The sequence below is a fragment of the Protopterus annectens genome, chromosome 5.part0, assembly GCF_019279795.1.
Source record: "Protopterus annectens isolate FY-2018-M chromosome 5.part0, PAN1.0, whole genome shotgun sequence".
Classification (NCBI taxonomy): Eukaryota; Metazoa; Chordata; order Ceratodontiformes; family Protopteridae; genus Protopterus; species Protopterus annectens.
Genome location: NC_056735.1, coordinates 1,701,891,265 through 1,701,918,471, shown reverse-complemented (window position 1 = coordinate 1,701,918,471; position 27,207 = coordinate 1,701,891,265). Strand labels below are relative to the sequence as shown.

The 27,207-nt window shown below is 35.2% G+C and overlaps 1 protein-coding gene across 2 annotated transcripts in view; it reads left to right on the top strand.

Moving 5' to 3' along the window:
• Nucleotides 1-644: 644 nt before the first annotated feature.
• Nucleotides 645-27,207, top strand: part of TBX15 (T-box transcription factor 15) — a 718,941-nt gene continuing 692,378 nt past the window's right edge. For both annotated transcript variants that reach the window (XM_044071487.1, XM_044071486.1), the window contains exon 1: nucleotides 645-1,121. In XM_044071487.1, the coding sequence (XP_043927422.1) occupies nucleotides 917-1,121 (205 nt within the window). In that variant the 5' untranslated portion in view covers nucleotides 645-916. The remainder of the gene's footprint in view (nucleotides 1,122-27,207) is intronic.

Below are 27,207 nucleotides of genomic sequence, written 5' to 3'. Positions count from 1 at the left end.
ATGTGTGTGTGTGTGTGTATATATATATATATATATATATATATATATATATATATATATATATATATATAAACTCACAGACGTGCAGAGGTGTTTCACACGCATTTAAACGCTCCTCATAGCTCTTGTCAGGGACAAACTTCACCAGAATTCGGGGAAGATCCAGAAATAATCAGGTACACTTCTTAAAATGTTAGTACTGTTAACTAGAGTGTTGGAATAATAAGAAATTGTGAATTAATATTCATATTCTGAAATAAAAGAAGTATACATTCTTGTTATTGTCATTATTCTCTAAGTGCAATTCAACACCTTTTCTCCAAAGGTCACCAGTATTACAAGGGATTAAGAGGAACGGAGCTAAAATTTGAGTCAGAAATCAGGGACGTCCCTGAAAATCAGGGGCACTTAAGAGGTATGCAGCTGTTGTCTACATACATAGTCCATTTTGTTTTGCTCCTGACTGGGTTAACTAGTACGCAGCTCGCGAAAACGCTGCTGTTCAGCTGCCTTGCCTTTACTTGTGATTGGACAATAACATTTGGCACTTTCTGCTCCCGCGTCCAATTGGCCAGCGCAATTGCGACAAAGCCAGTCAGCCAACCCAACTGAAGGAGAGAGAGAGAGAGAGAGACAGAGAAAAAAAAACTTTTCCAGAAGTTTGCATCCGTCAGAAAGAGACAAGCGGAAGAAAGACAAGAAAATGACACATTAATCATAACATAAAGTCAGTAAACTCTGTGAAATACTTTCTCATGGCTTATTTTATGGTGAATGAGGGCTTACGATGATACAGTTTTCCAACGTCTTAATAATGTAGAGACCCCGTTTGGATCTAAGGTCTTTGGAAAAGCTTTCCTGCTCCTGCGGCTGCCGTCTCCTCCAGGCTGCTGTACAGGGGGCTCCAGAGCGGACAATGACCGACCGAAGACGGGCTGCCGCTGCCCTCAGTTCCAGAGCTCATGCCTTTTCGGTGGAGGCCTTGATTGGGACAAATAAGAAGAGAAAACTAAGAGAGTGGGAGGAAAAAGGCTTGGATTTGTCCATGGAGAACCTCAGCCCCAATGGCCAGTTGCAGGGCGACAGTGAGGATCCGACACAGTGTTTGGAACTCAGTGCTGGTTAGTGTTCCCAGTTAATGTGTTTCTTTATTTATTCACACTAGATGTTAGCATTTCTAAAGAAAAAGTAAGTGACCCATTGTTGAAGCACTTAGGAAATGGTAATTTGTTTACATGGTCTTAAATTATTTTTTTTATTAAATAAAGCCAGTAAGCAACAAAGAATTTCTTCAGTAGTGTTATATATCTTTAAAACGGCTTCCTTTATAAACTGTGAATTATATCGATTTTTTTCCAAGACCGTGTTGTGATAGATGCTGTTCTGGAAAGGTTTTCTACAGTCTGTCTACAAGGCCTACATTTGAGCCTTGCTTTATCTATCTTCTTTATGCAAAGTAAATGCACCCCCACCGCCAATCTAAGAAAAAAAGAGCGTGCTATTATTGTTGGATGCTTTTGAGTGTCAGTGACTAATATTTGCAGTAGTTCTTGTAAAGCTATACACATTCTTAAATTCAGATGCTTGCAAACATATTTCCATCATGTATATTTGAAACGTAAATAATTTACTTTCAGTAATTACAACTAACGCTGTATGTACCATTTACACTACTGGACTAAACGCTTTACTCCCACTTGGGTGCACATCTAAAGACACATACCTTTGCAGCTGTAGTAATACCGTTATACAGTATGTATGGTTTATTTCAGGAGAACACGTGCAACTGGATAAATGGAAACAGCATACATCAAAGCAAGTTGGTCTTGGTCTGGAAATTCAGTGTAAATTTCAAAGAATATAGTTCTTAAAGTATGTACATACTTTTAGATTTACAAATACCAAATACGAGGACTATTTTATGTGAACGAATCAGTGGACCCTTTTTAAAAGTCACTGCATAAACACTCTGGTATTTAAAGAAAACTACTGCATTTTGATTTAGATATTCTTCAGCTGGCCTCTCATTCACTGTGCAGTACGAGATGTTAAGTGCGAATGGAGCTTTTACCTGGTGCATTTTGGTGCCTCAATATTTACTTAGTCATTTCATTCTGGGAATGTAGACCCCTCTTTTGCACAACGAGGCGTACTCAGGTTAGAGTGGCAGGAAAGAATACACGTGGACTGTGTCTGTTCAAATCCACAAGTATTGCTGTTGGTTCTTACTTATGTAAGTTACTGCGTGGCTGAAGGTTTTTTATCTCTGTAGTGGAAAACACATCCATACATACTGGTTCTAGAGGCTGGTTTTGTTTCCCGTGCGCTTTCTGTATGTGTCTAGACACCTGTTGGCATCCAGCGATGTTAATAACATACACACATACACACTCCTGTTTTTTGTGTGCGCGTTTGTGCATGTATGTATGCATGTTTGTGAGACAGAGAGGCGAGTGAGGGAAAGGGAGAACACCGTTTACATTTATCTGCATGTCTTTCAACATGGAGACATTGTGTGTGTGTGTGTGTGCACACATACACATATGCGTGTGTGGAGAAAGAGAGATGAGTGAGGAAGTGGGAGAAAACCGTTATCTACATATATTTTAACATGGAATACACACACGGGTACACACAAACACACAAAAAGATACAAGATCTGTTCATATGTTTCTAGCTCACTTTCTACTTTGGGGTTTGGTCGGTGTCTGCTTACTTACCAACTGCATATCGTTAGTAACTGCGTCTATATAATATGCATATGATGAATAATGTTTACGCTGGAGATAAATAAAACAAATGTTTTAGAACGACCAATTTCAAATGTTCAAACAAAAAAAAAAAAAAACATGTATTGTATTTTCATTATTTATATGCCCTCCCCAAACTATTGAAATACATTGTATTTTTTTCACTTTATTCATTTTGGATGAGACAGATGAAAATAACTCGGCTATAGTCTGAATACAGGAATTTTCATTTGCCACTCTCATATGTCATACATCAAGAACGAAACTTAGTAAATCAGAATAAAAAGAATAAAAAAAATGGCCGCATTTGTTTAAAGTAAACGCACACCCAGCTTAATCAGGAATCTGGAAAACAATGGCTTACTGTACAATTTTTCTAGTAAATCTCAGCAAGGCCAGTTTTAAAGCATCATTGTATTTGTTTCTTTCTCACACATTTGTTAGCGAAATATTAGGATGAAAAGTAATGCTTGGGCTGGGTGGGATTGAACAGTAAATGTGAGAATTTTCATTTGGAAAGTATACCCTGTTTGTGTGACGTGTGAGTTTATATGCGGTTAGAAATGTTCTAACAAATAATCTGCAATACTCTGTCAAACATTGTGAGCGACCTAATAACTTAAATGGATAATATGATTCAGATATACCCCCTCTATAAATGTTTATTATACAATATGTTCAGAGCTTAATTTGAAGGATGACACTTGAATGTAAATACTCCAGTCTTATGCTCTTTGGTTTCTTGCTGAATAATGGTTCTGCATGTTTGTGCTAGCGTGGGGTAGGAGGGAGAAGAGGAATGGGCAATTTGTTCATTTTAAAACTGCTGATAAAATATGTGGTGCAGCTAAACCATTATTCTGCAGTCTAAAAAGGTATGCCGATTGATATCCAAAAGTGAACGGAATAAATATTTACCAATCCTGATGCCGAAACATGAGATGTAAACTGTTTTCTAAACTGCTTTTAGAATTAGATGATGATGATGGTGATGATAATAATAATAATGTAGCGCTTTTATTCAAGCTGTTTCCATTCCCAAACCATTATTTATTTAATACAAGTTTGCTGGTTTTCTGAAATAGGTATTGTATACTTTTCATGTGGAATGAATAACACGTTTAGTATTGCCTCATGCCATCTATTCGTCAGACAAGCTCAGAATGGATTGTTCAGCTTGTAAACTGCGTAATTGACAAGCCACTTAACCAAACAATACTCCCGAGTCACCCCCCAAAAAGGTGCCGTATTGCGTAATGCCTTTACCTATATATCAAATGAATACAATCGAAATAATAATAATAAACGGAAAATATACTTCTAGTAATGGTATTCAAGAACAATTTAATTACTAGTAGATAAAACAGAAGCATATATTTCAGTATTTGGATGTTTATATATCTTGCACTTAGTACAGAGCGTTAGGGCTCTTGACTACTGCAAGTAGGCCAAAGTTCAGTGTTTGATTCCTTCCGCCTCTGTTTACCTGTTATATGACTCTGAGCAACTCTCTTAACTAGACGCTGCCCCTAAAATGGGACACTTGCGTTTATTAGACTTAACAAGTGTATAGTTGCTAGATTTGTGTATAATGCAGTTGCACTTATACCCACACAAAAATCATTACTTTTCACAATAGAAGGCCTTTATATTCTAGACCCTATATATAGCTGGGAGAAGAGCATCGTAGTATACTTATTTAAGAAGGCATGCACTCCCCAAATAGGAACATCAGTAAATATAGGAAGAGCAAGGCTAAATTTCAGTGCTCGAATCTTAGTACTTGAGAGGCATGTTGTGAAGGAGAGAAAAAAAAAACAGTTAAGAATTGTCTGATGGCATGAAACTGAATATCTATCGTGCATTTCTGGAAAGAAGAATGCCGATTTTTTTTGTCAAAGTCATCATTTCACAGAGAATATCTTTTCCAATGCACATTCAGTGTAATGCTCTTACTTCACGCATACGAAGATCTACAGACATAAGTGCCAATAAATGTATGTGTGTGTCTGTGATATGTTGCAGAATAGACCTAATACTGTAATCTGGTAAACGTTGTTTTTTTCCTTCTGTCCAGTAGTGTTGGTTGTTAGTTGGTTGATATAATCCTGAAGGTACTGCGGTAGCATTTGTTTAAAATAGCACGGTTGTGTGGCACAATGCATGTACGTGCATATAATACAAAAGACTACAAAATACAGACGCACATCTAAATACGTATAGCGATACAATATTATTTTGAACATTGATGTATTTTGTGTGCATGTACGTTTCTATCAACCTTAATACCTCAATTAGATACAGAGCATAATATAAACATCACTCATTGGCTCCATGGCTCCCTTACATTTGGAGCAACATTCACACACCTATCAAATAATGCCAGCACTTTGCCGCTTTTCATATTTTTAATGTTTTAAAAATGGCAGTGACACACAGACACACACATACTCGTACACACACACACACACACACACACGCCGCACACTGATACACCACACAAGTATGCAATCACTTATGCACTTTAAGTGAGTCATGACTTATTTAAGAGGTTAAAAATTTGGTATCAAATGGGGAATGTCAAAGTTTCCCCCTAAGCTAATTTCTATAATGCCGGTTTATATTTTAGCTTAAAAAATGAAGTCTAAATGGAATTCTCTAGGGTTGCTTTTTGATATACTGTGCCTTTATTTTCATTCTCAGGCTGACGGTAACTGTTAGTTTTGCCAGAGCTCCTTTTCTTACCATTAATGGACCAAGCTGACAAAAAAAAGTTTATAGTAATAAACAGTATTTGACTTTTTGTAATCATGGTCCTTATAGTTCTGTCAGAAAGCTAATTTTTTTATCAATAACAAAACAAAATTAAATTTGGAAGCAAAGACATAGCAGGACCTGGTGGGATTGCCTGCGCATAGATGGACGCAATTAATAACAAAATAAAATAAACAAATAAATAAATACAAGGAATATGTTTGTGTGCATATCACTAAATTGTAAACTGTTTTCAAATCAGCAAGGGGTTCATTTTTCCTTAAAATCTTGGCTTAATTCTGAAATTATTTTTTTATAACTACTGCTAAATATTTTTTACTGGAGGAGAGGAACACATGTTGCTAATAAACAAGCAAAAAGTCGATGTCGAAGTTGTTGATTCTTTGGAATTCAGTGGTACAGTTGAGAGGGTTGGGCTAATGTTTCTTCACTACTTTTAAGCTGATAGTCCGGTGGCACACACACTCTTGGAAAAACAAAATGCTGTTTTTGACTCATCTGCTTATTACTGATTTGAGAACAGCAAAGTTGACGGTTAGCAATTAGTTTAGTAATTTATTCGAATGAAAGGCTCCTTGCTCGGCCTTTTAAGGTATTTGTAGTCCTTTTCTGGGTAGAGTTGTTATTTTGGATCCAGCGCTAATACTGTTTGGGGTGCTCTCTGGGGGTATCTATATCAGTGAACTCCAGAAGCTTGGTTGGTTTAAGCTTACAAAGTGCCCGAAAGGATTGCTTGCTGGCTGATCGCATTTAAATGTATCTACTGTGTGTGTGGGGTCAGTATATCAAGTACCCTACACCAACTGGGGACATTTTGTATTTGTGAATCCAAAGGGTTAAATGTTTTTTTGGAGTATATAGTACTGTAGTTTGTATCCTTCCAGCAAAACTCTTAAACCACTTTGAAATGGAAAAATAAGGCTTACTAGTAGATTTGTCATTCCTTGTTTGTGGGATGCTGAGGATAGCTTGGGGCCTTTTTTAGTTTTTATTTTAAAATGCGTGCATAATTTTATGATTTTTTTTGGTAGATCGATATGGAAGAACCAGCAAATGCATTTGCTTTGTATAGTAAATATCTAACCTCGTTGTTTAATTTCCAGTAAACATATCGCGCTGAATAAATCCGCGAGGGGCTCCCGAAGACCCTAAAATTATTCTTGTACGCACTCACTCTTTAACAGCGTCCTTGCTGTATATTTTATTTGAATGGAGTAGTTCCACACATTCAGATGCAACGATAATAGTAGCTACAAACGCGAATTATGTATGTATGTATGTTTGTATTCTACATTTGTTAACCGGGAAGTGAACTGGTCATCGTGGACCATCATGGACCATTTCAGTCAAAAAGACAAGTAGCAAAAGGTGAATCGTCTGTCTGTCCTGTGTAGAAAAGCAGGAATTGTTTATTCCAAGCTCAGCAGAACAGTACATGTAAGCTGGAAACACTTGTCACAGTAAAAGGGGATCACAGACATAATCTGCATGGGGCAACGATGACGACATAAATAACTGTTTTCTAGATGCAAGGGCACTGCGTCTTTTGAGTATTTATTTAGACAAAAGACTGCAGATATTAGCACTCTATCACATAGTTTCAGTTTTGAAGTTGAACATCCCAATGGAAAAATGCTTTACAGATACATTTTTGTTAGACGTAGTTTCGACGACTATACAGTATCACCAAACGTACTGAAGCAGCAGGAAGACCAAAATACGAAGCAATGAACCCACCCACTATATTACATACTGGGTTAAGAAAACGATCAGTTTAAACTGACTGGTTGACTTGCATAAAATGGCGGTATCCAAGCACACTCTTAAGTGGAAATTTAGTGTGTGTGTGTGAGTGTGTGTACATAAGAGCAAGAGAGAGAGGGAAATAAACGTGTGCATTCTCTCTCCTTCTTCCCCCGTCTCTCTCTTTCACACACACACACACACACACACACACACACACACACACACACACGTGCATACATACAAGCATAGATATACATATATACACAATTAGCCATTTATTCAAAAATAGGTCATTGCTACCTAGTCTTTCGCTAACCTGTGAGTGTGTGTGTGTGTGGGTTGTTGGAGCCATCATTTCGGTGATTATGATTTTTGATTTCAATATGTTGCAGTATGACACCCAGTAATATCATTTATTGAACTACAATATATATATATATATATATATATATATATATATATATATATATATATATATTTTTTTTTTTAAAGTATGAATATAGGTATAAATGTTTTCCACAGTTGTGCAAAATTGCTCTTTACTAAGTCAGACTAATAGACCACATCTATAATATATAATTTAGATCCATCATATGTAATGTGCAGGATTGCAATTTTTGAGTTGAAGCAAAATTAATTTTACATCACTCATGTTTCCCTTATACAGTAAGCAGATTTTCATTTCCCGAGTTAAAAAGAACAAATGAAGACTGAACTAAGCTCTATTTCCCGATGGTCACATTTACTACCGCGTGTACTTTAATCACATTTCTTTAATTCTTAGAATAAATCCACGCAGCCTAATGAAATAGGACCCAGAATAAACACTTCCTTACAAAACGAAATGAGTTATGAACAAAATGTTTTGAGAAGGGGGCTTGTAAGACGTGGATAAATTCTCGATTTACACAGACGTGCAAACTTAAAGACAAACTTAAGACTTAAGCAGACGGTACTCTTTGGGGCCAAGTTGGAAAAAGGTGCATTGGGATCAACGCTCTTTATCCATCCATCCATCCATCCATCCATCTACAATCCATTTCCTCGGTTTTGCACATGGTGCCGTGTTATTACTTCAACAAGGGCAGTCATCTTAAGCCTTTGTGCATTAACCAGTGCCCTACCTCAGGTAACAAGTACGACAAATAACCAAATAAATAAGGAAGCAGGCAAAGAAACAAACGCGCAAATGCCGCTGTACCGACGTTTGAAACAACACTTTATGTCGGGTTTGTAAGGTGAACCCAATCAAATGGGTCATAGTTTTGAACAAATTTTCTCTAAAATCGAGTACAAAGTAAAAAAAAAAAAAAAAAAAAAACAATCAGAGCTAAATCGAGTGCAAAGTCAAAAAATAATCATAGGTAAATACACCATATCAGGGACACTTCCAATATATTGGCAGGATTCCTTTGAAAAATTGACGGCATGAAATGAGTTGCGTTAATATGTATTTTCTGGGAAAATTGTAAAAGAGACACGGTAGCACAAATAATGCTGAATTTTATATAATATGGAGATGTGATAAATTGATACCTGTATGGGATAAACTGCAAGAAAATATTAGTTGGGCCCATAGGGAAGATTTGCTTGATAGGAATAGCACTTTCTTTTGATTGCCAGGTATACAAAAAGCGGGGATGGGACATCAGTAAAGCTACACATTAGCAGATACCATCGGTTATTTATTGCATTATCGTTGCTAACATTTTTTTAAATGGAAATTAATTGTTCCAAAATAGGCTAAGCAATTACTTTTTTAAGGTTAGAGAGAAACGCGTGGGAACTTTAGAAATAACGAACTGAAAGTATATAATGATTTCTGGAACTTTCTTTTTCTTTTTGCTTGTTTATTGTCATATATTTTGTTTAAAATCACCTCACAGCGTGTGTTTGTTGCTAATAAGATGCTGATGCAAAAATAAAAAGTCATACCCATAAGGCTAAATCAGGGACACTTGAAAGGCTTGAACCTTAGTACTGGAGCGCACAACAAACATGCCCCCCCCCCACACACACACACGCACACACAGGTGCGCAGTAGTCTTGCACTCCTGTTTGTTATCAACCAGCAAGTGAGCTGGAATGCTTTTGTGTCACAAAAAATAAAATAAATACATTTTCAAAGAATTGTATTTATTTTTTATTGTCATTGGTTTACCGGGAAAGTCCGACTGGGTAAGAGCCCATTTTCAGGGGAGGCCCGGGGAGAAAAGCCCTCAAATATTACAAAACATTTTAAGTAGGATAATATACAGTCTTTACAAATAACACACACAAAAACACACACAGACAAAAAACAAATGCAATTTAAAAAATATACCTAATTAGACATATTATGAACATGTTTGTAGATACAAGTTATATGATGATGATTTAACTGTTAGAGAAATTTTAGCCAGTTTAGAAAGAAATCAAGGGTTAGTGTAATACAACAAGGAATTGCAACAGGATAGACATAAGAAAGTGAGTGAAGAAGGGAGAGTAAGGAAGTTTAAGGTATGAATAGACATTTGTCCACGTTTAGCATAGGTAGTAGGGTACTGGTATATGTCTTAATATTTCGGCTAATTTTATAACCGCAGTAAGGACTAACAGACGTATCATTTGGTTTCAGACATAGAAAATGAAGATGTTGGGCCTTCGAACTTGAGTTACGAGTATTCATGCAAAATATATTTAATACATATACCATACTTCATAACTTGGCGCGTTTTTTTTTTAAGAAAAAGGCGTTATACTCATAGTACTGCATTGGACATGCGTCACATTAAATGAGCGAACCTTTTCTCTTTTTGAAAGGTTGATTAAACCACTTGCAGTTTTTTAAAAATATATATTTATCGACAGTATACTAACTGGATTAAGCAGTGAAATTATAAGCAGCGTTCCTGTATTTAAATCAAATGCACCGCTGTTCTGCATCATCTTTGCTGACATTTATGTTCTAATGTTATCAACAGTATTTTCTCTTTGTTTTCGCCAAGTAATCTTACGATTTTAGTTTATCTTTCACATCCTTCTGGGAGTTTATGTGGTATTTTCTAAATTGCCTTCGAGTTATTATGTTTCCATTTAGCAGTACCTTTATCTCTCTCTCTCTCTCTCTGTATATATATATATATATATATATATATATATATATATATATATATATATACACTTAACTGACTAATCATTGTTTGTGCTATGCAGAATAGAAAAGTTTCAATAACATGTGCTTATTAAAAAGTGTAAGATGAATTGGCCATGCAGCTCCAAGCATTATTTATTCTTGTTGCCAAAGTCCATTTTGAATCTGATTTTCTGTTCACATTTTAGTTCAGATGCTTTACCCACTATTTTCTGATGCCATACACTCTTGTTTGGCATGTGCTCATTTTTTATTTAGAAATACATAGGAAGCAAATAGTACCAACATGTTCACATTTGCAGTCATCCTCTGTGTGCTAAAACATGAGGAGGCAACAAAAGACTATAACAGCATGCAGTTACAACAAACTGAGGCTAATGGATGATTTATTTCCCACTGACAACTTCCATTACTCCATCTGTCCTTGACTTAATACTATTTGATTTCATATAACTTTCCTCAGTCTTTCAGTCCACAGCAGATGCCAAGCAGCACTGCTCATCTTTTTCCTGTCCCCTACTCCCACTCTCTCCTTGTTCAGCAATTTTCCCACTAATTAGGGATGCCCCATTATTTGCTTACAGTAACCACTGTATCTTTTCTCAAACCCAGATACATCTCTCCCCCAGTCTCAGACACTGGTCTCTCTGTCAGCAGTATATTTAGCCTGACATATTCTGACTGTACCACCAATGATTCAGTTGTTGCACTCTGTAATCCAAGTCAGTTCCATAGTACCCCTGCACAACTCTCTGGGGATCATTAAACTTCATCTACCCCCTACTCCATCTTATAGTCTACTAACAGTTTTTTAATCATTCACTTATTCCCATGTATAATTTTCTCCTAATTCATCTCCACATCTGAACGGACTGAGCAATGTTTGACTGTAATGTGTAAGATACGGGCAGCATACAATAGCAAAAGTTACATAACTTGAGGAAAGGCTTGATTTGGTGGAGTATGTGACCTGTGGCTTGAGTATGGTAATGTTGTAGCTTGGGTGCTGGAACTTCCTAGTTTAAAGTTTTTCAACAGCCCTAAGGGACTTAATAGAACTCCACTCTTTCTACCATTTTCCGTCCAGTCCGCTCATAAACCAAGTAGACATCCTTTACACAAATTTTTCAAACTTACCTTAAATATCCATTCCCATTCATTTAGACTGCTCCTTCAATTAGCCATAGCTAGCCTTCAACCCTCAAAATATGTTGACATTGCCACTTGCCCTGCCCTGCTTGTGTTATCAACATATCTTAACCCACAACAAGGTAATAGGCATGCTATCCCCTTACAGTTCTTATTCCCCACCATCCCATCCTAGTCCATCTCTTCGCACTTGTTTTTACCTCACAATGCCTCCACATCCTTCTCCCTTAGTATTTCAGCCAATAATCTAAGTAATTCCATCCTACAAATTTATCTTTGCCCTTCTACCTTTTCAGGCTGAAATACCCTCCCTTCTTCCTTTGCCTCCTCATATTCTTTGCATCCTTTCTTCATCTTGCCCTCAAGCTGCACCTGCTGTAGCTGTTCATTCTGCTCCAGCCCAACCTCCTGTTTCAATTTACTGAAGGAGGTAAAAAAAATCATTCTCTTTTACCTTGCAAACCTCTCTGTTGTAGCTTCTGGATCCCACTCATTTCTTAATCATGCTAACCCTTATTCAACCCCTCCTCCCAAAAACTCATAGACTGCAAGCCTTCACGCTGTTCCTCCTGATACTATTTCTTTCCCAGGTACTTTCACAGGAATTTTTTTCTTCATTAAAATAAAATATCTGTAGTTTGAGATAAATCTCAGGGAACTATGTAAAACAGCAGTTGGGCGTGTTATTATTAAAATTCATGTTATTGATGTTTATTTTTGCAGAACAAAATTGCATGCTCAGTAGCATTGAGCAGAGCATACAGAAATCAGTGTGGCCAATTTTTCCTGCATTACACCATGGTATGATTTTTGTTTTGCAGTAGGATGATGACCAAAATTATTCCTGGTACATATTATCATAGTGCATAAACATTTGACACATAGGACTTCCAAATGATATCAGCATTTACTCACGATTGGCTTGGTGGGAAGTAAAAATATTAAAAATTACTTAGCTTGAAAAGTATATAAGAGGATATAGTTTTCTGGAATGAGTTAAGGAAGTCATGACATCACTTATACACAGGACCCAGTTTGAGAATGGGGATAGGCAATCTGAAACAGGTTCCCATGTTTATTTGTAATTCTGGTATAAGAAAAACAAAGAGGAAAAGTCTGTTTCCATTGTACCACATCATTGAATATGCATTTAATGAATTTTGATGACAGAACCATGGGCTAGCCCTTTCTTCTCCATTTGAATTTTATCCCTTCATGCTATATGTAAACAGATGACAAATATTACTGAAGCAGAATAAAAAGCAGTCAGAAAACATATGTTTTGATGAATATGGAATGCCATTTTCTTTTTGTTATTAAAATAAATAAGCAGTTGAGGTAACACCGGTTTCTTTATGTTTATGGGCACTCTAGCTTGTTGCTTTTTCTGCTTTCCCATATTCATTTTTTAAACATTTTAAATCAATTAGCTTTAATTCTCCTTTCATTTGATAGCTGCCTGCCACACTTGAAGTCTAGAATTATCCCAGTCAAACAAATACTTTTATCCTTGATTAATATGGGTTTAAAATGAATAGTTTTAAGTCTCTCTAGGTCTATTCTTTGTGAGACACATTGCTGTTTACTGTAGTAGTTTCAACATCCTGTGTTTAAAGTTGGAAGAAATATTTTATTGATTTGTATTGTTCTGTTTATATTTCAGACTTTTATTCAGGATAAAAATTTTGTTTTTTTTAATAGACTTTGAGTTAGATGTGAAGAGGTGGTCCACATTGACCACAAGATGGCACTAATTAGGGATGCATATGCTGATGTGTGTGTGTGTGTGTGTGTGTGTTTATATTTGTTTAATATGCAGAACCATTTGTGATGGACTCAGCAGCTCAGTGGTAGTGTACACCTCACACCTTGGGTGCAGTACAAACTCTTGCCTGGTTTTTCCTTGTGAGAATGTTTACCAATTTTTTGATCATGATACTGATGTTTCTGGTGGACTTTTCTAGTTTCAGAAGAAGTTCATCTGGTAAATTTGAGAAAAAATAATTTCAGTAGATACAGCATGACAATATGATTGTGTTAACGATTATTGACATTAATGGCTTGGCTATGTATGCCATAAAGAAATTAATTACATTTTATGTGGAAAACCTTCCATAGTGAATATGAAACATATCAATAGATCCCGTTTATTATTTTTTGACAAAATGTATTGTAGAAGCATGCAAAAACAAGTTTAGAATTCCATCTAAACATGTTATACACTAGTTGTTTTCAACTAGTTAGCCTCTTAGCTCAGATGTGTATCACTGCTGGGATGAGAGAACTTTACCTGTTTAAATGGCCAGTGTTAGTGCTTCTCTCGTTTTGGCACCAGATTCTCCCTGGCAGTTGCCATACTGTTTAATAATATTTTTGTCCTCCAGTATAGCTTCATGGACACACTTGCATAAGATCATTACATAAAATTACAACTTTTGGAAAATACTATTAATTATTTATATAAATACCCAGATAGACTTGTGTAAAATATGATGTAATTTTAATACCTTCCTAAACCAGTTTGCTTTGCACTGTTAACAGTCTATTAAAACAAAGGGAATTGCAAACTATTTATTTAGCTAATAACTTATGCTAAACCTAGAGGCACAATATTTTATGTATTATATTTTCTAGGATGACCAACCATGTCATTTTAGACAGGACAGGAAGTCAAACTGATCAGGACTACAATCAAAATTTATTTTTTTGTATGAGTTTTCACAAGTGCAATAACCTAGTACACTCTCTCACTCAACTACATTGCATTAGCAATGCTGAATTTTGTAACACAAGAGCCTTTTGTTTAGTTATAACCCACATTTTTCTCATCTGTCAATAGCAACAGTATTACTGTATCCTACTGATCTAAATGTCCTTTTTACAAAAAGACTAAAATGATTAAATTGAAAACTCACTTCACAGAAACCATAACAACTCTCTTATTTGAAAGGCCATTTGGTGAGGTAACATTTATCCGAAGGATGCATTTCAGATTTCTCTCTGACTTTTTTATTTTTCAGTCTGGCACTAAACTTTAATAATAACATTTGCAAAATCCTTGATTGCATTTCCAAACAGTTGTAGAAAAGCCATGCTGAAAAAAAATATGGCATCCACAGCACTGCAAGAAATGACTTTTGGTATTTATTGAAAGAAAAGTTCAGCAATGAATATTCTTAATATTGACCTGTCTCTGTCTCCAACAAGGTGAGGTTTTTTTCTTTTTTACTTGTTTTGCCCTCCTCCCCACACACAGCTTTTTCTCCCTTCTATCCATGAGGTGGAGAAAGTGGCATCATTACTGAAGCAGGGGAAATTGTTTTTTAACTTGCAAGCAGATGTCCCCCAACTTGCCGATGCAGTGTAAATAGGCTGATACAATCAGCAGCCGAATTAGAAACTTTACAACAAAGTGTATTATACGTTCAGAGCTATGATGCTTCCCTTCACTTAAATCTTTAAGTTAGCGTTTATTGTAGTAGTTTATGTTTAAATTTCACCTCAGGTATATCCTCTAATATTTTGTTGTAAGTTGTCTTAGTTTTAAAGTGGTTAGAAAACTGACATTCCTTACGTTTATGTGCTTATAGAAAGCTTAGACTCCATTTAAAGAGTTGCAGTTACACTGATTTTTGTAATCTCTCTCTGAGGCATGTTTTGCTAAGCACGCTACATAATTATTGTACACACACACACACTTATATATATATATATATATATATATACACACACACACACACACACACACACACACACACACACACACACACACACTGCATGAAATCTTACAAAGATTATTAGCTGTAACTGCATAGCACAAGAATAATGCTGGCATGCATTGTTTAATTTCATAAATGCAAAAAAATGCAAATGCATACATTTATTAACTTTTTAGAGAACGTTCACCATATTTCATAAGAGAAATTGATTAAAATAAGTTTAGCAGAATATATTATTAGATACTGCATTACAATACAACTGTATCTGTGCCGTATCATGGCACGGCCTAATTTAGTGGCATTACTGTACTGAGTCAGCTCATAAAAATCTCATTTTAATCTTCATGTGAGATCTGCATGCTGTTAGGTTGGTTATCTTACTGTATTTTTTATTATGCTTCTGGAATACATTTAAAACCATACATTCAATGAAACGGACAACTAGTATTAGTGACATTAATATACGTATAAAAAAGGTAAAGAAAACGAGCAGCAAGGGGCTGAATGCTTATCAACATAAATCCAACAGCTAGTATTTATGATGCTGAGTGCTATTATATTACAAATGTCCTAGATTACACAAAACAAACATCTTGCATTTTCTATGACTCGCTTAACTACTTAACTAATCATAACCTACCCTTCAAAAACAAAAGGCTGCATATAACCTCAAATGGAAAACAATTATCTGTCGCCATAAGACCTGTGAATTTTACAGAATAAAATAATGCACTTACTAGATTTTGCAATGTCCTATGCTGGTATGTTAACATTTTAGGATGCCTTTTGTTGACACCTACATTTATGTACCAACTGTTAAAAGAAACATTGATTTGGTATATGAATGTATCCTCAGAAAATGCAATTTCATTTACATGAATACAGATTTTTAACAATTCAGTAATAAAAGCATATCATTTGTCTAACTTAGTTATTTAAGTTTGCTCTGATGGTACATTTGATATTCTGGCTTCTGATCTCCTTTTATATAGAGTATCTGAAAGCCAATATAGCTTGTGTTACAGTTATAAAGCACAACCAAGTGAGGACTGTTCTGTTTTAGTTATTAACTAATCTGCTTTCAATAGACTTGTGCAGAATGTACTTAGTTTACACTTATTTATAACAGACAAATAATTCATATAATGAATTCATGATTTACTATCATGGCTGTATTTTAGTCAAAACTATGAGATGTTTGAATGTTTTTCATTTCTGAGACATTTACTAAGAGTCATATGTGAATATCTTCGGCCTCTTATTATACACATTTGAGAATGATGTTTCATACATTCAGAAATTCAAACCTAAAACCTAATGTTCTCCAAAAGAAGTGAAACTGATTTAAGCTACAGAAGAAAATTATTTTTTGTAATGATGGCAACTATTTCTAGTTACTCAAGCCACTATTAATAACATTTAGAAAGCTTTTTAGAAACATTTCACAGAATAACATGAAAACTATCATAAATGTTTATTTTAATGTATTACAAAAATATGAAGGCATATTTTGAATAAAAATGTAAATGCATTAGTGCCACAGTAAGAAAAACAGAATTCAGCTTAATAATAGCTTTATGGCCTAGATGTTATCAGGAAACAATGACCAACACTAGCCACAAAATCATCTGAGTTATAAATGTATGCTAAGCATATAACGATGTTTTGTGGCATATGCCCCAATCTGAAATAGGCTCAGTAAAGTACTTGTCTATTCATTTATACTTTTTGTTGTTGTCTTTGTAGTCGACTAGCACGCCTCTGGTCTCTGGATGTGAAGTGTTCAGTAGCCTCTGAAGGCTATTCAATTACCTCATTCTGTACAGGATTATATATGTACAATTGCACGCTTTTTGAAGTTATTGATTTGTTGTTTTCTACATCATTCATCTATATCCAGAATTTATTAGATATTTATTCCATTCTGCATAGCTCTATGCCAGTTGGGATGTTTTTGCAGATCATTTAACGAATTAACCATTTCTTGTTGAACTTTTAGAAGTGAAATAAACATCTGAAGATTTTGGAAAACTGAATTAAAAATTCTGTTGCCTTGTTTAGAATGCCATTTTTAGCTTTTGGGTGTGTGTGTTTTCTTTTTCTGTGTAGTTTATTTCAGTGACAAATAATGGTGTTAGAGAGTACTGGAGTCAAGAAAGAAAATATAAAACATCAGTAAATATAATTAAAGTAATGAAATTATCATATAACACATTTATTTGTTTTTAAACAATATTTAAACAGACAAACTAGTTTTAATTATATTTTTATATTTGTAAAACTTGAAGAATGCTTTGGGTTCCTCTATTTGTTTCTTAATGCATTCCTTAGCATAATACTATGCTAATTACATTGTAACCAATTGCTCAGTCAGTCTGTTGGTCAGTCAGTCAGTCAGTCAGTCAGTCAGTCTGTCAGTCAGTCAGTCAGTCAGTCAATCAGCCAGTCATTCAGTCAAGAGTTAACTGACAAATGTAAGCAAAATGTCTCCTAGAAAGATATCTCTTCATTACTGTAGGAGTGCAGGGTCAGTTGATGCTTCTCTGTACTACTAGGCTTTGAAGGACTGAACAATAATGTTGCTTCTTCTCAAAATAAATGAGACATTTTTTTTAAGTTCTGTTAAGTTCTGGCAATGAAATGCAACCTTTAAATATTAAAAAAAAAAAAAAAGCACACACACACAAAAAAAAAACTAAACAAAAACATAACACTTGACAAAAATCATAGCACAGGTGAGAAAGAACTGAACATTCTTAGTTTTCAGCACATAAGATCTTAATAATATTTTATGAACTTAGTTGAATTAATGTTGTATGCACCCACAAACTGGTGTCACTTTAAGTAGAAAAGTTAGAAAGTAAAAAGCCAAAATCAGAGACCAGACATCATACCGTTATGTGTAAATCACAACAGAAAAAGGTATGGAAAGAATGAGAATGATTTTAAATTAATGTACAGCAGAGCATAATATAGTTTATTTTTCTTATTTTAATAGAATATTTTAGTGTGATCTGGTGAAAAAAGTCTGTGCCTGATTCCTCAAACATTGAGAATCATAATATTACAACTGGCATATCAGTTTTTTACATGCATAAGAATAACTTTGTTATTTGATACATTTAAAAGCACTTTACTTTATAGGCCGAATTACTTCAGCAATCAGCAAGATTACTATAGCAATAACCCACGCCTGGGTGTGGGTAATGCTAAATTTACCCACACCCAGAAGTGGGTTATTGCTATTATACCATGACATTATTTAAGAAAAGAAACTATTACTTTTCTTAAATAATGGCATAGTATAATGCCTGTTTACTGCCCTTCCGCAGATGTCTGGCATCCGCGGCAGTTCTGATGTACTGCGCGCCTGCGCAGTACATCAGAGCTCTGGGCAAAAGCTGAGGAAAGCAAGATCTCCGTTGCTTTTTTAGTGTTTCGATATGTTAAATGAGTTTAACATAGCGAGACAGTTTTAAAATAAGCAACAGACATCTCCGTTGCTTATTTTAAAACTGTTTTGCTATGTTAAACTCATTTAACATAGCGAAACACTAAAAAGCAACGGAGATCTTGCTTTCTCCATTGCTTTTAAACACTGTCTCGCTATGTTAAATGGGTTTAACATGGAGACAGCTTTAAAATAAGCAACGGAGATCTCCGTTGCTTATTTTAAAGCTGTCACGCTATGTTAAACCCATTTAACATAGCGAGACAGTGTTTTAAAAAACCGAGTTATACTAATGGAAAAAAGTCCGGGCGACCGAACCTTTTTCCATTAGTATAACTCGATTTACAACGGGCACGCTGGCCAATCAGCGTGCACGTTTTGGGGGGATCATGGTATAATAAATGGTTTGCTAGTGTGGCTTATTCATTTAGCTTGAGCTGGAGTTCCTTATTTTGCTTTTCAAATAACGAGGAAACTATTCTCAGACAGCAAGCGTTTGAATGACTTTCATTTGCAACAGTTTTGCTGACTGTGCTGAATTCATCATTACCAGAATAATCTGTGAATTCTGCACTTCTGGGCTTATGAGCTATAACCTTATCCAAGGTGCTTATGAGCTATAACCTTATCCAAGGTGCAGCTGCTTTGGAGTTACATTTATTTAGAAGATGGGGCATGAAAACTGGGACCTTTCTCTACTCCCCCCCCCAAAGTCTTTTTTTCAATGGAATGTTTTTATTGAAACACTGATTTCAATGTGTGCCTGTCATAGAGGTTTAAACTGTTTTTAAATCTTCTAAATGGTTTTAAATTTTATGAATCACTTAGATTTTGGTAAGATTTTTAGTGATGATGTATTATGAAACTTTATAGAGCTGTGCTTTGATATTCATGGAATCACTACTGCATAATATATGTATCTAACTATTTACTTTTTATTTAATTTGAACACTGGTCTGCTTTCAAAACTTTGGGGGGGCAGGCATCAGTTATATAAACAACAGTTCAGACTAGGCATGCAGTTTAACTGTAGCAGAGTAAATAGTATATTAGTTACCAAAATTAGTAGAACCACGCTAATTTCACTTTGTAACTGACATGACTTATGAGCAGAGAAGTAGGTAAAGTTCCACAGAAGTTCCACAGTATGCATTAAGAATGGCAGACTGTTATGAATAACTACATCAGAGCTATATGAAAAAATGAAGTCACATATCATGCAACAAAGACTTTTATTACACACAGACAGTGGCACTACTGCCCTGTCTCTTTCCATTTCTTGATATTTCTCTTTGAATCTTCCATAATCCAGAATGTTCTGCTTTCTAACACATATTTTAATAGCCAAAATGGCATTCATGCTTCTGAGTAATTTTTATCAATATCATTTTAATAAAACACTTTTATAAACACAAAGAATTGGACTATGTAGTGGAACTATCCTATATTTTAAAAGATAAAGAATTTAAGCAGAGACAAAAATAAGCATTTTATTCTTAACTCTTTTTTAATGTTTGTCTGTACTGTAAAACCCAATCCTGGTCCATGAAAATCATGCAGAAGAAGGGTTGCTTTCAGTCCATTACTTTAAAGTTATGTATTAAACTTTATACATTAGGATTAATTATCCCCTAAATAGTATGGCATCCCTGAAAGCATTTATTGTCTACTTCAGCTGCTGAAGTTCATGTCAGGCACCACTATCTTATGTACACGACTGGGACATGTAATTTCTGAATCGACATATGCCAGGAGAAAGCACTGAAGTTTACAGGATATTACAATGTCATTGTTTAATGGCTATTAATTCACTCATTAAATGAGTTTCTGTGTTGTGTCAACATATGCGTTTTATAACAATGTCTTGCAAAGTATTACCTCACTCTTGTCTGCTGCACTTGGCTGTTCACAGTTTTTATTTCTAAATGAAACCCCTATGCCTGTATCAGTATTTTCAGCTTTGCAATTATTAGTATGTGCTCATTAGAACACCATTGCATGTCTGTTAGTGAAATTAATGCACTCCTGTCAGAAACAATTTAAACAGGTACATACATTTTATGCCTGAACTCTGTTCTGAGTGAATAATTTAATATACGTCTAAGAATATTCTATTTGGGATCTTATTAAAGGATACTTTCTATGCAACTGCATAAAAAGCATGTTTGAAAATGTGTTCATAGAACTGACCAAAAAAACTTTCATATGCCATTATGCTGGTTATTGCATCCTCTGCATTAAGCTTCCAATTTCAGTAATGCCTTGCAGTAAATGTCCCGCGTCTGGTAATATATTAATGATGATGAATTACTTTGACAATTTTGCACTTCCCTGACAAATTATCCTTGTTTGCCTCATAGTTCATGCTAAGATTACATTGAAATTCATTGTTGAAAGGATAGTCATGACCATTAACAAACTCTTTAAAATAAAAGCAAATGCAAACCTGCAGGATAACAGAGAAACCACTGTGTAATGAGGTATAGATAATACTACAGTAAGATATTAGTGTGAGTATCATGAATGTACTGCATACTCTTATTCCATAAAAAGTACTAGACAGATGCAAATATGACAGTGCAAAATTAGGTGGCTATTCAATGATCCAGCAAATGAGCAGATGGGGTGGGCATGGGGTGTGCAGAAACTAAAAAGTCGTTTTATAAAGTAATGCCATAAGAATTTAAGCTGTCTTGGTGGACATATTAAATCTGATGTACACATATGTAAACATTATAGCTCACCATTCAGGGGATGCTCAAGAAACCAGCAAATGAGCAGATGGGGAGGGGGGGGGTGCGCAGAAATTGAAGAGTCGTTTTATAAAGTAATACCATAAGAATTTAAGCTATCTTACACATATGTAAAGATTATAGTTCACCATTCAGGGTCTGCTCAAGAAACCAGCAAACAAGCAGATGGAGAGATTTTGAGCAGAAACTGAAAACAATGTTTCTAAATAATAAAATAAGAACTAAAAGTATCTTTGTAGACTTAATGAAATCATATGTTTGATGTTTCTGACAGGAATTATTGAACCTGAATAGGGGCAAGCCCAGTGATTCTATATTACATTGTTCAATGAGTTCCATTTCTATTTTGTATGCATTCACAGAACTAGGATCATTTATTTTTAGTAAACTTGCAGAAATGTTTATGCTGAACCATGACGAGAAATATTTCATAAGTGAAACATTATTATGTGATGGATTAAGAAACAAAACATCTGTCTTGTTATTGCACCTTTAGCTAGTTGTAAGGTAATATGCTATTTTGTTTTTCTAAGTTATCACAAGAACAGATGAACGCATATTGAGGTATGCAGGCAGTCACAGAGGTCACACTTGTGGTACTTGGATGTTAAAAGTGTGCTGTGGATGATTCATAAACATCGGCATTCTCATAGTACATTTCATTGAACACTTGATGTTTGCAGGCTACAGTGAACTAAAATAAGACACCAGCGAGTAACAGAAAGCCATTATCATAGTAGTAGTAGGACTTGTAGGTTAGTACCACCTGAAGCGTGCTTAAAATAACTATGCTTGGATTAAATCTGGAATATGGTTTATTACATTGGTACTGCAGGGAGGTGGTGTTAATGTTTCCAAAGGCATGATGTGTGTGTTCTGTTTTTCAGAAACCGACATATTCTATTTATGTATTATAACAAACTATTTTTGAAGTCCTTTATTGTGTAGGAACTTCAGAATGAATGCATTATGCATTCCACTTACTGTACAATTTCTCTAGATATAGAATAATTAATGATCAACCAATGAGAATCACTACGGTTGCTTTTGTTTTTCTTCTTTTTTCCAGTACCAATTTAGAAATCTAGTTTAACAAATTGAATTGACACTAGAAGTGTTTGATGTTTACTAACAATATTTTCTCAGTAGATTTAACTGAATGAAGAAATGTTATTACTGCATACATCAGATTTTTTTCAATCTTCTTACTACGCCAGTTATATTGTTTGCCACTACTTTTATATTGTGCCTTCAATGTGAAATATTTCACCTGGGCTATACCTGTAGGAACTCATTTATGATCAGTGTACTAACCCCGAAAGTCACACTATGTTACTAACAAACTGAGCATATTCTTGTTGAAACAGAAAGATAACATTTTAACATGGAGTAAAATATCAGTGCCTGTTAACAGTTTAAAGCACTTTCTCAAGATACACCACAATTTAATTAGCGGTAATACTTACTCCTCATGTGAGTTGTGGAAGGAGTATTTGTTAGATGAGAACATTTAATATCACGCAAAGAACTTTGATGTCATTCACAGTAGTTTTATTAACTGTTATGGCACTGTTGATATAGCTGGATAAATATGGTTGCTGATAGTAAATTACTGTAACACAGAGTACCATCTCTAGAAAAGTAAAAAAAAAAAAGTATACATATCTGAAATTATTTCTGCAAAGGGCAGGGCTTATAACCACTACAAGTGATTAGGAATTAGGGCAGAATCCTGGATAGGAATTAGCACTATCAAGCTGTAAAGTTATCCAAAAGTATGATAGTCACTCTTCCAAAGTATTGCTGCTCACCTTATGCTGCAGAAATTTAGATTCTATAACAAGGGGTTCAGTGCAGTGTGGACTAAACAGTAGCTAGTGTCAAGCACTGTTTGCTCATAAAATGTACTTCACTGTCCCTATAATGTACACATCACTTCCAGCAGCTCCCACCAAATTCTCTAAAGCTGGGAAATTACTCGCCGCTTCACTGCTATGTACCCCGAAGAAGAAGACCAGTGTGTGTGATCACATTGGGTTAGTTGGTTATAGAGTAAACTTCAGTTTGTTGGTTTTGATCACATGAGACTCTTAATGCTTGGATGTTGGAATTCTTAGTTCAGGCATATTGCATGCTGATCAGATGTTATGTGTTGCTATCATGCTAGCTTATTGGGATTCATATAGAACAAACCACATACAGTTCAAGACTTGATGTGGTGCTGTTTTTTAGCATGCAGTATCCTTTCTTCCTTTCATGCTGAAACAGCGGATTGTCTGTTAAGCAAAACTCACATCTGATGGTGGCTACTGCCACTGCCCCACGCAGACACACACTTACAAGTGCACAAACACAGGCATATGCACATATACACACTCACACGCACACTCACACACACACGCACACACACGCACACACACACACACACACACACACACACACACACACACACACACACACACACACACACACACACACACTCATAATGTTTGCATTGCCTGTAATTCCTGTAGGGAGATACACACATGTATAGACACACACACACACACGCACACACACACACACACACACACACACACACACACACACACACACACACACACATGACATTCATATTTTTTGTAATTCCTGTAGGGACATACACACATGCATACATACACATACATGCATACACATGAGGGGACACACACACACACACACACACACACACACACACACACACACACACACACACACACACACACACACACACACAATGTTTGCAATTCCTGTGGTTTGCCAACTTCTGTGTTAAACTGACGTATCTTCACAAAATGTTAGAACTGCAAACATGTGATACATATGAGTTGGCTTTCAGAGCTCTAGCTCAACCTTGTAGCAAACACATTCAGGTTAAAATAAAACAATAATAACACAGTCCTGAAATTAGAAAAGAGACATGCAGCACAAATGTCTAAAGTGTATATCTATATACTTATTTAAACATTCAAATTTTTAGATATGTTATTTTAAAAATTATTATATTACTTAAATGGTTTGAAAATAACTCCATAATTTAATATTTAATCTAAAGTGAATTTGTTTTCATATATATTTATGTATCTTGAATGCATACAACCAATTAAAATCTGTGAACATAAATGTATGAATTAAAGGCAGGAAATCATATTTTTCACAAGTAAGTGTTAAGATATTTCATCCAAAGAATGGTAGTAAGGTATTACAATATTTGTAAGATTATGTTAAATTGATTTATTGATGCACGCTCTTTATACTCATCAGACAAAACATTTCTTTTTCTTTCCAATTTTTTGGATTAACTTTACAGTGAAAAAATGTGCATTATAAGCATAGATGTTCTTGTAGCACAAAGGTATCCAAATTATGCTGTCCTTTTTGACAAGGGTCATTTAGAGTTTTATAAAGCAACGCACTGAAATGTCCTACTGCTGTCCTGGAATAATACTTAAATAATTTTAAAATGAAACATTCTGTTATAATAGAGTACCAACAAATATTCAGTGACCACACAACTATTTATCAAAGGAGCAGTATTCTATTAAAAATATAGTGTATTATTTTAAAGATGGCTTATATGTTAGAAATGAGATGTTTACAGTTTCCTAGCATGAGATGTAAATAACTTTACAACATATTTTTTCTGCTACCTAATTAATTACAATACATATGACAGATATACAGCCTGTTGATTCTGTCTGTGACCTATTTCAATCCACATGAATTGTTTTGCCACTCAACAGGTTACATAATCTGTCTACAAGATAAAAATGTAATTCCTTACACAACCATTGTGAATCCTATATTGTCATATGTAGAAAATCATGCATTTGTGGATGCATGCCTTATATTTACTTAGTTGGAAAGGCACAAATGTACCATTATATTTAAAAAGTATATACTTTTGGATTTGCTTTCACAGTGTCATAGTGCACTGAGACAAGTATCACCAGAGTGTTGTAAAAGCAGTACAACAGTGTTTGGCATGTACATAACAGCCGAAGTGGGACACCAGCAGTGCTCATGAATTATGGCAGGAAAACCATATCCATGCCGAATAATAAGAGATACTACAGTCAACATAAAACAGCACTCCCAAAGGTTTAGGAAGTCATTAATTTATAATACAGAAACACATAGAAAACCATCTGAATTACTCATGGCACAGTCATGCTCTGGGAATTTTTTCATTTCATGCAGCACGAGGTGAAACACGAGACTCATAGTCGTCTTCTGTATGCTAATGTTTTATTGGTTCAGTATATAACAAACTCCTATATCCATAGAAAAGTTAAGTATGCAGTTTTGGTAAAATAGGCATCATGGCATTCACAGAGCCAGTGTGCTTGGGGTAAAGCAGCTATAGGGCAAAGCCATCACTGAAATTCCCAGGCAATGCCGCATCACTCCCCATGTCAAAAATATTCCCTCTTTAAATAAGGGAGATAAAGAAAGTCATATCTGCTATTAATATGGTGTTGTCACATTCATTATTTTTATTTGCATTAAGAAATCTGTCTCAGTCACAAACATGGATGTACTTTGTTGAATGTCTTCTGAGTAGGGACTCAGATACTAGTGATTTGGAATTCACTGGAAAATGCAACAATATTATCTTATAATTTAGTGTGCAAACTATGTAAAAGAAAATCAATTTTCTTTTTCAAGTGGGATTCTGATGATAGGTATTCAGAACATAATCCAATTATATGTCAGATGGGGTTCCTATTATTTAAGCAAACGATTAAAGTTGTGAACGCTGTTTCATCGAACGTGTTTACGCAAAATGCTGAAAGCATGGAACAGCAATTTTTTTTCCTAGGGAAAAAAAAAATCACTGGGTCATTTTCAGGACTTTGCCATTTCCTCAACTGTGGTGCGATCTCAGAGTTGGTATATTTAAGTGGGGGGGGGGGGGGCAGCATTTTTTTTTAATGGATCAACTATTTTTTTTCCCTGGGAAAAAATGTTTGATTCATGTGTTCGACATTTTACATTTTTATAGTGTTTGTGTCGATTGCATAGTGTTCACAATTTCAAGCATTCACTAATATAATATAGACCCATCAGATGGCACATGACCATAAGGACATGCATGGCTTTTAATTACTGCAGTTAATTGTATCAGTTTATGTGTAGTTGTAAAAGACAGCTTGTGGTTTTGCTTACTAATGAATTTCAGATGCTGGTATCTATTCTCCAGTCAAACATGCTGGCAATAATGGGATTTAACTTTGGAGCAGCCCAGAGATACACACAGGAATGTTTCATCCTTCCCTTTAAGAGAAACTATGACATTATGACAGTTCATGATCCATAATGCCTGCTGCAGAGCATATCATAGTACCTGATGTAGGACATGTCATAATACCTGATGTAGGACATGTCATAGTAAATGATGTAGGACATATTGTAGTACCTGATGTAGGACATGTTGTAGTACCTGATGAAGGACATGTCATAGTACCTGATGTAGGACATGTGGTAGTACCTCATGTAGGACATGCATAGTACATGATGTAGGAAATGTTGTAGTAATTGGTGTAGGACATCTCATAGTACCTGATGTAGGACATGTCGTAGTACGTGATGTAGAACATGCCATAGTACTTGATGTAGGACATGTCATAGTAACTGATGGAGGACAAGTCATAGTACCTGATGTAGAATATGCTATAGTGCCTGCTGTAGGGCATATCATAGTAACTGATGT